This window comes from Mustelus asterias, chromosome 21 (genome assembly GCF_964213995.1).
Source record: "Mustelus asterias chromosome 21, sMusAst1.hap1.1, whole genome shotgun sequence".
NCBI lineage: Eukaryota > Metazoa > Chordata > Chondrichthyes > Carcharhiniformes > Triakidae > Mustelus > Mustelus asterias.
In genome coordinates, this window is record NC_135821.1 from 60,805,731 (window position 1) to 60,823,172 (window position 17,442).

The following is a 17,442-nucleotide window of genomic DNA, read 5'->3' on the forward strand; positions in this document are numbered from 1 at the left end:
CAACCTGCCATGTGGGACTTTGTCAAATGCCTTACTGAAATCCATATAGACGACATCCACGGCCCTTCCTTCATCAACCGTTTTTGTCACTTCCTCAAAAAACTCCACCAAATTTGTAAGGCACGACCTCCCTCTTACAAAACCATGCTGTCTGTCACTAATGAGATTGTTCCGTTCTAAATGCACATACATCCTGTCTCTAAGAATCCTCTCCAACAACTTCCCTACCACGGACGTCAAGCTCACCGGCCTATAATTTCCTGGGTTATCCCTGCTACCCTTCTTAAACAACGGGACCACATTCGCTATCCTCCAATCCTCAGGGACCTCACCCGTGTCCAAAGAAGCAACAAAGATTTCCGTCAGAGGCCCAGCAATTTCATCTCTCGTCTCCCTGAGCAGTCGAGGATAGATGCCATCAGGCCCTGGGGCTTTGTCAGTTTTAATGTTCCCTAAAAAACCTAACACTTCCTCTCTTGTAATGGAGATTTTCTCTAACGGGTCAACACCTCCCTCCGAGACACTCCCGGTTAACACGCCCCTCTCCTTCGTGAATACCGATGCAAAGTATTCATTTAGGATCTCCCCTATTCCCTTGGGTCCCAAGCATAATTCCCCTCCTTTGTCCCTGAGAGGTCCGATTTTCTCCCTGACAACTCTTTTGTTCCTAACGTATGAATAGAATGCCTTAGGATTCTCCTTAATCCTGCCTGCCAAGAACATCTCGTGACCTCTTTTTGCCCTTCTAACTCCCCGTTTGAGTTCTTTCCTACTCTCTCTGTATTCCTCCAGAGCTCCATCTGTTTTCTGTTGCCTGGACTTAACGTACGCCTCCGTTTTCATTTTAATCAGATCCTCAATTTCCCTGGTTATCCACGGCTCTCGAATCCTACCTTTCCTATCTTTCCTTTTTACAGGCACATGCCTATCCTGCAGCCTTATCAATAGTTCCTTAAAAGACTCCCACATGCCAGACGCGGACTTACCCTCGAACATCCTCTTCCAATCAACATCCACCAATTCCTGCCTAATCCGGCTATAGTTAGCCTTCCCCCAATTTAGCACCCTGCCCGTAGGACAGCACTCATCCTTGTCCATTACTATCCTAAAGTTAACAGAGTTGTGGTCACTATTTGCCACATGTTCCCCTACCGAAATTTTGACGACCTGACCGGGCTCATTTCCCAGAACTAGGTCCAGTATAGCCCCCTCTCTAGTCGGGCTATCTACATACTGTTCCAAAGAACCTTCCAGTACGCATTTTACAAATTCCTCCCTGTCCGGACCCCCAGCTCTAAGCACTTTCCAGTCTGTGCCAGGGAAATTAAAGTCCCCCACTACAACAACCCTATTTTTTCTGCACCTATCCAGAATCTCCTGACATATCCTTTCCTCCACTTCCCATGGGCTGTTGGGTGGTCTGTAGTACACCCCCAGCATAGTGACTGCACCCTTCCTGTTTCTGAGTTCCACCCACAGCGACTCAGTACATGACCCCTCTAAGTTGTCTACCCTCTGCACCGAGGTAATATGCTCCTTAACTAATATCGCTACTCCCCCACCTTTTTTAGCCCCTCCTCTGTCTCTCCTAAAACACTTATACCCCGGAATATTCAGCTGCCAGTCCTGTCCTTCTTTTAACCAAGTTTCCGTCACCGCAACCACATCCAAATTCCGCATAAGCATTAAGGCCCTAAGTTCGTCTGTTTTACCCGTTGCGCTCCTCGCATTGAAGCAGATGCACTTCAGACCTCCAGGCCCACTCAGGTCATCCTCCTCCAGAGTACTCCTCTTCTTAGCTAGCCTTGCCCTGGCCCCCAGCTCAACCCCAGCCTCAGTATTTACTGACCTACTGTTTTGTTCCCCACCCCCCTGCCACACTAGTTTAAATCCTGCCGAAACACTCTAGCAAAACTCCCAGCCAGGATATTTGCTCCCTTCCAGTTAAGGTGTAACCCATCCTTTCTGTACAGTTGCCATCCTGACTTGAAGATTTCCCAGTTATCTATGAATTTAAAACCCTCCCTCTTGCACCAGTCCTTTAGCCACGCGTTCAACTGTAGAATCTCCCTGTTCCGAGCCTCACTTGCACTAGACACCGGGAGCAGTCCAGAGATTGCTACCCTGGCGGCCTTACTTTTTAGCCTAGCACCCAACTCCCTGAATTTCTCTCGTATGACCCCCCTGCTCTTCCTACCTACATCATTTTCACCAATGTGTATAATCACATCCGTTTGACTACCTTCCTTTTTAAATATGCTTCCTACCCTCTCGGAGACATCCAGTACCCCAGCACCAGGGAGGCAGACTACCATCCTGGATTCTCGTTCACTCCCACAGAACCGCCTGTCCGTGCCTCTAACCATTGCGTCTCCCACAACTATCGCTCTCCTAAACCCCTTCTTTCCCTTCTGGACCCCTGAGCCTGTCTCCATGGAGGCGATCTGGTCCTCGTGGCTTACCCCTGGAGGGTCATCCCCCTCCACAGAATCCAAAACAATATACCTATTTTGGAGGGGGACAACCACAGGGGATCCCTCCACAGACTGCTCACTCCTTTCCCTTCTCCCAATCTGTTGCCCATCCCTTTTTTTTAATGGGAGACTGCCACTGGGGTACTTTCTGGCACATCACCCTTCTGACTATTACCCCTCCTAACTGTGACCCACGTGTCTTCCTTCCGAGACCCTGGTGTCACTACCTGACTATAACTTTTATCTATTAATCTCTCATTTTCCCCAACTAAACTGAGTTCATCGAGCCTCAGCTCCAGCTCCCTTACACGATCCTTCAGGAGTTGCAGTTCCACGCATCTGGCACAGATATGGACTTCCGGGAGGCAAGTTGTCTCCAGGGACTCCCACATCCCACACCGAATGCAGTATACTGGCTTCCCACTCATACCAGCCATGTCCTTTTTAGTTTTTGGGAGATAAAACAAAAAAGGGGGTGTAACAGAAGAAAAACAAATAACCTTCCTCGCCTTCGCCGAAGCCCTGTGAGCCAAAGCCCTTACAGCTCACACTCTGCTCCCTGCTCACTCCACTGCCCGCTCCAGACGCTGCCCGCTCAAAAGTGCGGCCTGCTTTTAAACCCTCCAAAAAACCTCCCCAGGCTGCTCCTGGGCCTACTTAAAAGTCCAGCGTTTAGGTTATGCTGCAGAATTCTATGTGGTTGGTTCCCCACATCTTCCACCCACCCCTCCCCAGCAAACTGATGTGCGTAACACAGTAAAAACACACAAGGCATTTCACAGGGAAGTTATCAAGCAGAATTTGACCACCAAGCCACCTAGGGAGATATTAGGAAAGATGACCAAAAGCTTGGTCAAAGAGGTGGGTATTAATTAATGTCTAAAAAAGCAGAGAGAAGTAGAAATGAGGAGGGGTAAGGGAGAGGATTCCAGAGTTTAAGGCCTAGGCAGCTGAAGGCATGGCCACCAGTTGTGGGATGCAGGAAATTGGGAATGCACAAGAAACCAGAATGGAATACAGAAATGGAGTATCATACAATCACTACAGTGCAGAAGGAGGCCATTTGGCCCATCGAGCCTGTACCAACAACCCAGACCCTATCCCCATAACCCCATGTATTTACCCTGCTAATCTCCTGAACACTAAGGGGCAATTTACCATGGCCAATCAACCTAACCCGCACATCTTTGGACTGTGGGAGGAAACTTGAGCACCCGGAGGAAACCTACGCAGACACAGGGAGAATGTGCAAACTCCACACAGACAGTGACCCGAGGCCGGAATTGAAACTGGCTCCCTGGCGCTGTGAGGCAGCAGTGTTAACCACCCTAACAAGTACTAGCAAATAAGCCTATCCAGGGAAACACTTTTTTTTCCCCAAATAAATAAGGAGTTAACTTGCACTGTGCTAACAACTTATTGATCCATTACATCAGTCCTCGTCACCTCCCTTCCTGTGACACTGAACTCTCTACATTGAGCTACACGATACATTTCATTTTATTTCTGTACATGCCCGTGTGAAAGTTTCTTCTGCTGATTGTTTACAAGATCACTCCCCTTCGTAAGCAGTTGTTTCATGTGTCAACACAGCTAATGTCAGACTCCTGTCACAACACCTCGCAGCAGGGCTGCCTTAGGACAATTGACCAATAGCTAAACTAGCTGCAATGTGGCAGGGCAGGGATGTGAAGGGGGGAAAGTTTCCATTGCTTGTTTCTGTACCCAATACAAAAAACTGATATTATAATGAAGGAAAAACATCAAATTACATCTGGAAATATGGAACTTTACGCAAGACCTGTGTGTTTTAAAAGAAAATGGAAACACAAGCCTGTGTTTGGCTGATGGCTGAGAATGTAAAGTCAGACACTGGCCGAATTGCTGGTGGGTGATATTTATGGAACCACCCTGTTTCCAGACAAGGTATTTCTGAAGCATCAGAAACCAACTGCCATTTCCCGTGGAGATAATGGGAGATGAATATCATTTCATCAAGAAATATGCTGCGAGTAATATCCAGATTCTGCCCCCCAGAAGGGAGGGGGAAATGTGTGTGTGTATACCATTGCTGGAGTGTCAGGAGAGTATGACACAGAAGCAAAAAACCAGTCAGCAGTAACAGCGCCCCTGCAAGAAGCTTTTGCAGCTATATTGCTGATTGTTGAAGCAAACTAAGTTAGCAAAGACCACAGCTGAAAAGGGAAACAGGGAAGCTTCTCCACCAAGCCACAGAACACCAGAAATCTCGAAACAGACTACTCGCCTGCTGAAATCAGCACGACTGGTATCTCAAATCGCAATGGCTACAATGCTCAATCATCCACTCTTTATGAGGCAAGGACTGTTTAGGTCATAAATTGGGACTGGGAAAAGGCATAATTGAAAAGGGATCCTATTGTGATTTCTTGTAGTGACCAGCCAATGGGGTTGAAAGGGAGCCAGTTCATCCTTCCTCATCTGGGACATAACAATTTGGGGGTTTCCCAGCTGGATGGTAACAAATAGAGGATTAACAAGTAGCCCAGGTTAACAAATTTAGTAAACCTCACCTGGGGGCCCATTATAACAAAATGTTTGTACAAACCGCACTTGGGGGAAATTTTGCCTTTGACCTGAGAACAATAACTTGCTGAAATTCAGGACGGGAGATCTGTTACCTGAGCAGACATTGAGGATTTGAGAATGAGAGAAGATAGGTGATGTCTCTCTTTGCATCAACCCTCTCCCCCCCGACCATATCTCACCCATTCCCCCATTCATTTCCCCATTCATCCCCTTCCAGAAACCAATTCATAACTCCACTTAAGGCAGTATTTTGACAATATTTATTTAAACATTGCCGATTTGAACTGGCTAAATCATTAAAAAAAAGACATTGCAGCGATTCCTCGAGTCATACGCAGGTCCTTTCAATGAACGAAAAACAAAGCTTACTGGTTGTAAAGGTGTCACTGGAATTCTCCCAAAGTCAAATGATTCCTTCTCCCAACAAAACGTTCCAGTTTGTGCAGCAGGTGGGGAAATCAATCGGAAGGATTCTGTTTAAAAAGCAGGATTTTAAAATGGCGAGTGTGTACACTTGCATGGCAATCTCCTTCTCTGGCACTTTACTTCCATTACTGGGAAGCTACGAACTGCCCAAAAAAACTTTACCTTCTGCATGGCTTCTGTAGTGTAATTGAGATCTTTGACATCAGTATTAAACATTTAACTTCAATTGATATATTTACAGTTTTCCTATAGGGAAGTCCCTTTTCATCCTATTCTTATACTGTGCAATGTCACATTCAATCCACATATTACAATTTAACTTGTGCAATAAATGTTCAGCCCATACACGGCTAGACACTGCCCCTTCATTCCCCCCTCTAATAACATTCAAGTCCCATTTTGTATTGAACGTGCATCAAACGTTCAATCTTTGCTTTGTATTTTCCCCGGTTTTTATTTATCTATTTTGATCCTTTGTGAAATGTCCATCCCCAATTGCTATTGAGAAGAAGGTGACGGGCCACTTCCTTTGATTGCTGCCATGTGCTATAGGGGGGGAGTTCCAGGTTACTGATCCATCTCGCTGCATGGCCACACACTAACAAACACACATCAATGTCCTCAGCAAAGCAAGGTTCATCCTTCAGGGTCCTCACCCTTAAAACCTTCTACATTCCCACCATAATCTTCAACCTAGTGCCCAGCACACCTCTCGTGGAATATGTTGTTCAGGTGAGACAGCAAATGCCCCTGTTCAATGTGCCAACCCAGAATTAATCAGCTCAAGGCAATTTTATAAATTGAAATACACAAAAGGAATGGCTGCTAAATACTATTAAAAAGTTGGTCACTGAAGGTTGAGGCCTGTCCCATCGCTCATACAGTTCCAAAGTCTGATTCAAGTTTAAGTTGGAATATCAAGGTTCCCCAACGATAGCGATAGCAGTAGGATCTTCGAAGTTCCCCAAAGGGCATCTTGCAATAAGACCGAAATCCAATAGTCAAGCTGGCATCCTGTGGAACAGCAGCCAGCATCCTCCCAAGACCGACCAGGGAAACCCACGCTTTCAGACAGGCCTCCTGAATAGTTTGCAAAGTCAACTGGTTTCAAATTCCTTCCACTGGAGAAGGTGGTGACATGGTCATTCGGACAAGAGATGAACATAGTCAACTGGGAAGGCTCCTGCCCTCGACTTGACTCCTTCGATATGTCCAACCTACAAAATTGAGCAGATTGGAGAAATTAACATTAGTCACAACTGCTAACAAGCAACCCATTACTCCCTAATGAAGGGAATCACTGCCATGCTGATCCCCAGGATATTAATAACCTATACAACTATAGAATAGTTTGATTCAACACTGCAGATTAAGAGGTGCGAGGTTCATTCCCAGTCATCCTCAGACGAGGTGGCAGTAGGGAGTGCCAAAATTGGCCTCAGAACCCTGTACTAGAACCCGACAGTGCAGAAGGAGGCGGCTATTCGGCCCATCTGGTTAGGTGCATTGGCCATGCTAAATCCTCCCTCAGTGTACCTGAACAGGTGCCGGAGTGTGGCGACAAGGGGATTTTCACAGTGACTTTATTGCAGCTTTAATATAAGCCTATTTGTGACACAAATAAATAAACTTTTTAAACTTGTGGATGTGTCAGTTTTGTATCTCACATCTCCTTATATGGCTCACTGTCAATTTTTTTGATAACAGCCCTGCGAAGCGCTCCGATATAAAAGCAAAGTTTATTTATTTGTCGCAAGTAAGGCTTATATTAACACTGCAATGAAGTTACTGTGAAATTCCCCTAGTCGCCACAGTCCGGCACCTGTTCGGGTCAATGCACCTCACCAGCACGTCTTTCAGAATGTGGGAGGAAACCGGAGCACCCGGAGGAAACCCACGCAGACACAGGGAGAATGTGCAAACTCCACACAGACAGTGACCCAAGCTGGGAATCGAACCTGGGACCCTGGCGTGAAGCAGCAGTGCTAACCACTGTGCTACCATGCCGCCCCAGCAATCAAAACACAGGTTTTTGATGTGTGGAATGCAAGGTGTATGATGAAGAGCTCCCCCCCCACCCTCCCTCCCCCAATTTACTGAAGGCATTTGCTCACCTACACGACCTCTGCCCAAGCTGCACGTGGGGGCTGCAAATTTTGCTCAAAGGCAGGGAGGGTTTTTGGAAAGGCAGGTTACTCACCCACCAAAACGAGTCTTCCTCCCCAGTCACGACAATGACCTCCCCCTTGTTGAAAGTCAGTTCATCCGGATTGTCCGCTATACAGTCCAGGATCGCCTTAACTCTCTTCTGTTTCAGTTTCACCTGTGGGAGGTCACACATTGAAATGGCGCACCCAAGCCACATCCCGAGATGCACAGTATTCCACCGTACTGTCCACAAGAGGTTTCCCTTGTCATTACTACATGTTGGGATTGTGGGTACTGCTGGCAAGGTTGACATTTATTGTCCAGCCGCTAGCTGTCTTCAACGAGTGGTGTTAGGCTAACTTCTTGAACCACTGCAAGAAATAGTTTGATGCAACAAAGTGCCTTCTTAAAAACACTTCAGAGGAGTGGATTGGCCTTAGTGTCCCAAGATGTGTAGTTTAAGGGGATTAGCAGTGGGGTTATGGGAATAGGATGGTGAGTGGGCCTGAGTAAGATGCTCTGCTGGAGACTTAGTGCAGACTTGATGGGCTGAATGGCCTCTTCTGCATTGTGAGGATTCTATGAGGACAACCATGAGTTGAGTAAATTGTTGTGAGCAACATATAGATCCTGACATGGTCAGGATGACTGAGGTTTCCTTTCCCTATTTGGGCATAAATGAACAAGTTGGGTTAAGACAATCTGGCAGCTTCATGGTCACTTTTTTTGACACTGGCTTTTCACTTCCACTTTTATTTATTTTACACCCAACTGAACTCAAATTCTCAAACTGTAAATGGCGGGATTTTAACCCACTTCCTCTGGGCTATTCATAGAATCCTCACAGTGCAGAGGAGGCCATTCAGCCCATCGAGTCTGCACTGACTCTTCAGCAGAGCATCTTACTCAGGCCCACCCACCACCCAATTCCCATAACCCCACGCATGTACCCTGCTAATCCCCTTAAACTGCACATCTTGAGACACTAAGGCCAATCCACCTAACCTGCACATCTTTGGCCTGTGGGAGGAAAGAGGAGCATCCGGAGGATACCCACGTAGACCCGGGGAGAACACTCAAACTCTATACAACCATCCAAGGCTGGAATCAGGCCACTTTGCCACCCTTGATGTAACATAAAGCATATCCTGAGCGGCAGAGGTGGTTGGGAAGGGCGAGGGAGGAAGTGTTGCAAGGATTTGCAGGCTGGTTATCAGCTTGCTGAACCGCGTCATGAACATAGCTTCCAATGGGCAACGAATCCTGGGTGGGACTTGAACCCAGGGCTTCTGGCTCAGAGGCAGAGGTGCCACCTACTGAGCCACAAAACCTCCTGATAAGTAATGCATATGGAATAAAACACCAGCACACACACACACAGACAATAAAACTAATGGTATTGGGCTTTGCCAGCATATTCTATGATTTGCCTCCTGTTTGCCTAATAACCACTACAGTGAAACTGCACCAAAGAGGTCACCATCAACTCACCCCAACAGACTTCCTAGGCAGTGGTACAGGGATTGGTTTGGAACTCGATGGAACAATGTAGACATCTTCTCGACTCCTTGAGTTCGAATCCGTTGGCGAGAGGTATTCCCCTTCATTGGAAAATAGGAAACAAGGCACTAGCATTAGAATCACAGAATCATACAGTACAGAAGAGGCCCTTCGGCCCATCGAGTCTGCACCGCCACATTAGAAACACCTGGACTCCCACCTAATCCCATTTACCAGCACTTGGCCCATTGCCTTGAAAGTGCCAAGTGCTCATCCAGGTGCTTTTTGAAGGATGTGAGGCATCCACCACCCTCCCAGGCAGCGCATTTAATACCGTCACTGCCCTCTGGGTAAAAAAGCTTTCCCTCATCCCCCCTAAACCGCCTGCCCCTCACCTTGAACCTATGTCCACTCATGACTGACCCTTCAACTAAAGGGAACAGCTGCTCCTTATCCACCCTGTCCATGCCTCTCATAATTATGTACACCTCGATCAGGTCGCCCCCTCAGTCTTCTCTGCTCCAACAAAAACAAACCAAGTCTATTAAAACTCTCTTCGTAACTTAAATGTTCCATCCCAGGCAGCATCCTGGTGAATCTCCTCTGCACCCCCTCCAATGCAATCACACCCATCCTATAATGTGACGACCAGAACTGCACCCTGTGGCCTCACCAAAGTTCTATACAACTCCAACATGACCTCCCTGTTTTTGTAATCTATGCGTCGATTGATAAAGGCAAGTGTCCCATATGCCTTTTTCACCACTCCAGTAACATTCAGAGATCTATGGACAAACACGCCGAGGTCCTTTTGTTAATCTGAACTTCCTAGTGTCCTACCATTTATTGAATACTTTCATGTCAAATTATTCCTTCCAAAGTGTATCACCTCACACTTTTCAGGGTTAAGTTCCACCTGCCACATATCTGCCCATTTTGTCTATATCTTCCTGTAGCCCAAGACACTCAGCCTATTAACCACCCGGCCAATCTTTGTGTCATCCACAAACTTACTAATCCTACTCCTCACATAGTCATCAATGTCATTTATATGAATGGTGACTAATAGGGGGCCCAACATAGATCATTGTGGTACATCACTGGACACTGGCTTCCAGTCACTAAAGCAGCCTTCTGTCATCACCCTCTGTCTCCTACAACTCAGCCACTTTTGAATCCACGCCCTTGAAGTACCCTGTATTCCACGTGCACACAGCACAGAAGGGAGACTATTCAGCCCATCATGCTTGTGCCAGCTCGCTAAAAAGACCGATCCCATTTATTGAACTCCTGCCCTTTCCCCATAGCTTTGAAAAGAGATACTGTCCCTGGTACTTCCCAGACGAGTAATAACCAGGTCTGACTGCGCAGCCTCTGAGATCAAATGAAATTTAAGCATCTCCGAAGGTCCATCCTTAGCAACGTAGCCTCTTTGATTATGGTGGAGGTGGGGAGGAGGCAAAAACTAGCTTACGTTTCTTTTGAAAAAGGAATCCAATTTAAAACATCACACAAAGTATCACCTGCTAACTTACAAACTTGACCCAGCAGACTGCTTGACTCAGCGAGCCTGGCCTTAACCCGGCTGTCGAGTCTGATAATAATGGGCAAGAGGGGGTCTCCTCCTCTCCATCAGCGTGATCCTAAACTGCCTTATTACAATTTGTTTTAAGTTGTCTCTCGCTGCTTCAGGCAGGAAGAAAATGGATGCAGGTCCATATATGGGTTAACTGGGCCAGAGAGTCACTGTCTGGCTGACGATGAATGCCTGACATTCTTCCTCCATTGTCACGTTGTAAATAAAGGGCAAGACACAAGATACTGACATTAATGCAGTTGGATTTGAGAACATCTTCCTGTTCCCTCCCTCAATCCTGGAAGATATAGAGTTCCTGTAAATAATGAATTCAATAGAAGTCTAAAGAACAGATCCAGAACAAAAGACGCTTCTTGGTGAGATGATCGGAGTATGATCTTTCACCCCGAGTTCAGGTTGTCACTTACCTCTCGGCTTCTTGACTCCCTCCTCTCCACTGGGTTTCCTGGTGAATGTCATACGCTTAGGGCTGCAAAACAATGAATTATTTCTCAAGTTAAGAAGAAATGTTTTATTCTTGGCGGTCACAGCACAGACCGGTTCTTTACAAAGTCCCATTCACCCATCACCCCATTGCCTAACATTGGTTTCTGATCCGGCAATGTTTTCAAATGCTCATCCTTGCGTTCAGCTCCCTGTATGACCTCGCACTTCTCAGTAACCTCAGATCTCAGAGACTCCCCCTCTAATTCTGACCTCCAGCCCATCCCCAATTGTAAACCTCTCCCACCACTTACAGCTGTGCCTTTAGCTGCCTTGACCCAAAACTTTGTTTTCCAAAAGGTAATTTTAAGGGATCTATATTTGTATTGGTAAACATTAGAAATATGGTATGGTTTAAGTGGGTTTAATTTAATGTTTGTGTCTGGAATGTAAAACTTATAGTTAGATTCATGCTGGACAAAGGTGTTTGTACATGCGGGGGTTGGTTCAATTTCAATTGTGTTTCTATGTGCTTAGCGAGGGCTACAGTATGAAGAGTAAATAAGATAGAAGTGGTTACTTAGCAACACCTTCCAGAAGGAAGGGATTTCCTTTGTTCTAGCTAAATTTGTTGGCAGTTGGAGATAGGGGAGAGAACATCTTTCAAGGCTGCCAGGAGAAGCTATGATGTGGAGATGCCGGCGTTGGACTGGGGTGAACACAGTAAGAAGTTTAACAACACCAGGTTAAAGTCCAACAGGTTTATTTGGTAGCAAAAGCCACACAAGCTTTCGGAGCTCTAAGCCCCTTCTTCAGGTGAGTGGGAATTCTGTTCACAGCAGAGCTTATAAAGACACAGACTCAATTTACATGAATAATGGTTGGAATGCGAATACTTACAACTAATCAAGTCTTTGAGAGACAAAACAATGTGAGTGGAGAGAGCATCAAGACAGGCTAAAAAGATGTGTATTGTCTCCAGACAAGACAGCCAGTGAAACTCTGCAGGTCCACGCAACTGTGGGAGTTACAAATAGTGTGACATGAACCCAATATCCCGGTTGAGGCCGTCCTCGTGTGTGCGGAACTTGGCTATCAGTTTCTGCTCAGCGACTCTGCGCTGTCGTGTGTCGCGAAGGCCGCCTTGGAGAACGCTTACCCGAATATCAGAGGCCGAATGCCCGTGACCGCTGAAGTGCTCCCCAACAGGAAGAGAACAGTCTTGCCTGGCGATTGTCGAGCGGTGTTCATTCATCCGTTGTCGCAGCGTCTGCATAGTTTCCCCAATGTACCATGCCTCGGGACATCCTTTCTTGCAGCGTATCAGGTAGACAACGTTGGCCGAATTGCAAGAGTATGTACCGTGTACCTGGTGGATGGTGTTCTCACGTGAGATGATGGCATCTGTGTCGATGATCCGGCACGTCTTGCAGAGGTTGCTGTGGCAGGGTTGTGTGGTGTCATGGTCACTGTTCTCCTGAAGGCTGGGTAGTTTGCTGCGGACAATGGTCTGTTTGAGGTTGTGCGGTTGTTTGAAGGCAAGAAGTGGGGGTGTGGGGATGGCCTTGGCGAGATGTTCGTCTTCATCAATGACATGTTGAAGGCTCCGGAGGAGATGCCGTAGCTTCTCTGCTCCGGGGAAGTACTGGACAACGAAGGGTACTCTGTCCACTGTGTCCCGTGTTTGTCTTCTGAGGAGGTCGGTGCGGTTTTTCGCTGTGGCGCGTTGGAACTGTTGATCAATGAGTCGAGCGCCATATCCTGTTCTTATGAGGGCATCTTTCAGCGTCTGGAGGTGTCTGTTGCGATCCTCCTCATCCAAGCAGATCCTGTGTATACGGAGGGCTTGTCCGTAGGGGATGGCTTCTTTAACGTGTTTAGGGTGGAAGCTGGAGAAGTGGAGCATCGTGAGGTTATCCGTGGGCTTGCGGTACAGTGAGGTGCTGAGGTGACCGTCCTTAATGGAGATGCGTGTGTCCAAGAATGCAACCGATTCCGGAGAGTAGTCTATGGTGAGCCTGATGGTGGGATGGAACTTGTTGATGTCATCATAGAGTTGTTTCAGTGATTGTTCACCATGAGTCCAAAGGAAGAAAATGTCATCGATGTATCTAGTGTATAGTTAGACAGGACAAGGGAGCTGCAAAGACGCAAGCTTCCAGGGAACCAGTTACAGTCAAAATGATCAGGGAATTGGGACAGACAGAATGTCTTAAGACAATTGAAGACAGGAGAACAGAGACCAGGGTATTGTTCAGAATTCACAGAAGAGTAAACAAAGCGTTCTGATTTAAAGAGATAATTTCAGTAACTAGATTTAAAGTGCGAAAGCTGACTTCAGAGGCAAATCAAAAGAAATCGAGAATTAAAATTTGTGTAGCAGACAATACAAAGAAATCCCAAAGGGGTGGTGTAAAACACAGTCTGGATTCAGTGTTAAAAATGGGAGCGGAAGCATTGTGTATAAGAGTCATTTGGAAAACCTGCACTGGACTTTGTAATAGACCACTGATGGAAAGCATTATTGTGATAGAAGATTTTAAAGCATGTTTTTTGCAGTGGAGTTTGGAAACTCTCATGTGACCATCATTTGGTGGGATTCGGAGGAGGAGTTCACAGACACTAACTTGGATTGAGAATGGAATGTATGTATTTGACCACAGTCATTCTGTGTGCTTAAAAGGGACTTTGTGTTACTAAAATCATTGCATCTTATGATGTACTTTGTAATCTGTGTTAATCTTAAAATCTGTGGGCATTTGTTCAGCTAAGGGGGAGTAAAGAAGTATTATAATCCAACTTTTCATATTTAATAATATTTTTCATTAAAATTAATTGGCAGTCTTGTGACTCTATTGCTCTGAGTTTTATTTAAAAAGTTACAGGTTGGAATGTTACGGCCATAAGACCATAAGACCATAAGACATAGGAGCGGAAGTAAGGCCATTCGGCCCATCGAGTCCACTCCACCATTCAATCATGGTTGATTTCAACTCCATTTACCCGCTCTCTCCCCATAGCCCTTAATTCCTCGAGAAATCAAGAATTTATCAATTTCTGTCTTGAAGACGCTCAACGTCTCGGCCTCCACAGCCCTCTGTGGCAATGAATTCCACAGACCCACCACTCTCTGGCTGAAGAAATTTCTCCTCATCTCTGTTCTAAAGTGACTCCCTTTTATTCTAAGGCTGTGCCCCCGCGTCCTAGTCTCCCCTGTTAATGGAAACAACTTCCCTACGTCCATCCTATCTAAGCCGTTCATTATCTTGTAAGTTTCTATCAGATCTCCCCTCAACCTCCTAAACTCCAATGAATATAATCCCACGATCCTCAGACGTTCATCGTATGTCAGGCCTACCATTCCTGGGATCATCCGTGTGAATCTCCGCTGGACCCGCTCCAGTGCCAGTATGTCCTTCCTGAGGTGTGGGGCCCAAAATTGCTCACAGTACTCCAAATGGGGCCTAACCAGTGCTTTATAAAGCCTCAGAAGTACATCCCTGCTTTTGTATTCCAAGCCTCTTGAGATAAATGACAACATTACATTTGCTTTCTTAATTACGGACTCAACCTGCAAGTTTACCTTTAGAGAATCCTGGACTAGGACTCCCAAGTCCCTTTGCACTTTAGCATTATGAATTTTGTCACCATTCATGCTCTCAGGATTTTTCCATCCCGCCACAGTGAATGGTGATTTGGTTGGGCACCAAATTCTTCCATCTCTTTGCAACGGGAGCGTGGTGTGAACGGCCGGTAAGATCACACCCATGGTCTTTAGAGCCCAGGGTTCCATTCTGGAATCTTCCCTTCCAGATATAATATCGACTGAGATCATAATACCCTCCCTAAACATCTCTTACCACTTCCCCTTCAAGATGCTCAAGAACAATGCTCTTTGAATAAGCTTGTTGTCATCTGTCCTCACAGCTCCTTTTGTGGCTTGTTATCAAATATTGCATCTGTGTCCCAGAGCTCTACACAGACAAGTTCAAAGGCGCTATAGAAATGTAAAATGTGCGTATGTGGGCACAGGAAACCTGGCATGAATTTTGCGTTTTGGTGACTTGGCAGGTTTCTGCTGGCCCGGACAGAACGTGCTGTCTGACGGGAAGACCATTTCTACATTTTACTGGCATTCCCTGGGTGGTAGTGACAAGATTACAAGGATTTTGGAACACGAGGAAACATCCAGAGCCCAATTTGGAAAACAAGTCACCCATCAAAAGCAGGTAGCAGGACATCAAACCCACGGTTTCCTGACATCTATCCCCAACCGACAATGTTCTGCGGCCCCGAGTGCAGGAACACGGCTTAAATGGGCACATTTACAATGTGAGAAGCTGCATTAATCCTCACTCCCCCATGTCAGCAGCTACACGGAATAATGCACGCTGAGCGGGAGTGACGGATGGAAGTGACTCCTTATTCCTCCTTCCATAGAGAGAGAGATACCAGTTAATAATGCCTCAGTCTCTTCCACTCAATTCCCCACTTAGGTCCATAACCCAGAAGAGTCGTTGATGACTGCTCCTTAATGAGGTCCAAACTAGTTGAATGTTGGGCTCTCGGTAGATGCCTCGGTATAGCAGACATTCCAGAAATGGCAGCTTTGTGATTTGGTGATGGCAAAATGATCAGCAGCATTCTACCCATTGTGGGCGGTTTATGGCGTGTCCATATAAAGAAGAAAGCCCCCATAATCTACAGGAAAAAGAACATTCCCCAGCACGGGGTGTGATCCTGAAGAGTCTTATCAGGGTAGATGTGAAGAGAATGTTTTCTCTTGTGGGAGAATATAGAACTATGGGTCACAGTTTAAAAATAAGGGGCTACCCATTTAACAGTAAGTAGTCCTACAACACCAAGTTAAAGTCCAACAAGACTCACCTGATAAAGGAGTGGCGCTCCGAAAGCTCGTGCTACCAAATAAACCTGTTAGACTTTAACCTGGTGTTGTGAGACTACTTACTGTGTCTACCCCAGTACAACGCCGGCAACTCCACATCATGGTTACCCATTTAAAAGAGATAGTGCAAAATTATTTCACTCAAAGGGTCATGAGTCTTTGGAAATCTCTTCCTGAAAAGGCAGTGGAAGCAGAGTCTTTGAATATTTTTAAGGCAGAGGTGGGATAGATTCTTCTTAAGCGAGGGGATGATAGATTAACGGGTGTAGGCGGGGTGCAGATTTGAGGTTGCTATCAGATCAGCCATGATTTTATTAAACGGTGGAGCAGGTTCGAGGGGCCGAATGGCCTCCTCCTGCTCCTTGTTTGCATGTTAGCATACAACTAAACACTGCGTTTTTTCACAGAGCGTGGTGAGTGTCTGGAATGAGCTGCCAGAGTTAGTAGAGGTTGGTACAATTTTGCCTTTTAAAAAGCATTTAGACAGTTACATGGGTAGGATGGGTATAGAGGGATATGGGCCAAACGTGGGCAATTGGGACCAGCTTAGTGGTTAAAAAAAAAGGACAGCATGGATAAGTTGGGCCGAAGGGCCTGTTTCTGTGCTGTAAACCTCTATGACTCCAACTAAACATAAAACCCACAAGACACACTTGCCACCATGGCGTGACTCTAGTGCATGTTTAAGATTCTGTAGCTGAGAAGACATTTGTATGATGAAGAAAGTTATTGCAGTCTGACAGCGGGGAGGGTGGCGGGGGAGGGTGCCTACCTCACTGGTGGCGGCGGCTCCTGCAGTGTCCCTGTGTGAGTGGGGGGATGGTGCTGCTCCGTGCTCTGAAGGTGTAGTTCACTCAGCGACCCTTGCCTCCTGTTGTCTGGCAGTTCAGCCGGTGCCTGGGTGCCCCAGTAATGGGACAGTCTGTTCTGAGAGTTTGACTTGGTCTGAGAGTTCGAGATCTCGGGCGATCCACCGATAGAGTGTCTCCAAGGCAGATCCGGACGTCCTGGGTGAAAAAACACATTGACATTGGTACCTCTCGCAGATTCAGATTCTCTTACCCAATGACCAAACAGCCCAAAGGAATCTGAGAGTACAGTTCAAAACATCTTCCAAACACATAGGATTAGAAGGTGGCCATTCAGCCCCTCGAGCCTGTTCTGCCATTCAGTTAAATCATGGTTCTTCTGCGTCTTTTTACCCATCTTTATTCTGTAACCCTTGCCTAACAAAACAAAACTGACCAATCTCAAGTCTCAATAGCTCCATGTGACCATCAGAAGCCATCCTTTGGGAGCTCAAGTTCCAGATTTCCATTACCCTTCCCGTGGAAAAGGTGCTTCCTGAATTCACTCCTTTGGATCAGGATCAGATCCCCTTCAATATCCGCACCCAACAA

The 17,442-nt window shown here is 46.4% G+C and overlaps 1 protein-coding gene across 2 annotated transcripts in view; it reads right to left on the reverse strand.

Moving 5' to 3' along the window:
* Window positions 1-5,282: 5,282 nt before the first annotated feature.
* Window positions 5,283-17,442, reverse strand: part of LOC144509316 (arf-GAP with SH3 domain, ANK repeat and PH domain-containing protein 2-like) — a 109,799-nt gene continuing 97,639 nt past the window's right edge. For both annotated transcript variants that reach the window (XM_078237975.1, XM_078237974.1), the window contains 5 exons: window positions 16,815-17,049; window positions 11,121-11,182; window positions 9,108-9,217; window positions 7,669-7,791; window positions 5,283-6,685 (listed from right to left, as the gene is read on the reverse strand). In XM_078237975.1, the coding sequence (XP_078094101.1) occupies window positions 6,611-6,685; window positions 7,669-7,791; window positions 9,108-9,217; window positions 11,121-11,182; window positions 16,815-17,049 (605 nt within the window). In that variant the 3' untranslated portion in view covers window positions 5,283-6,610. The remainder of the gene's footprint in view (window positions 6,686-7,668; window positions 7,792-9,107; window positions 9,218-11,120; window positions 11,183-16,814; window positions 17,050-17,442) is intronic.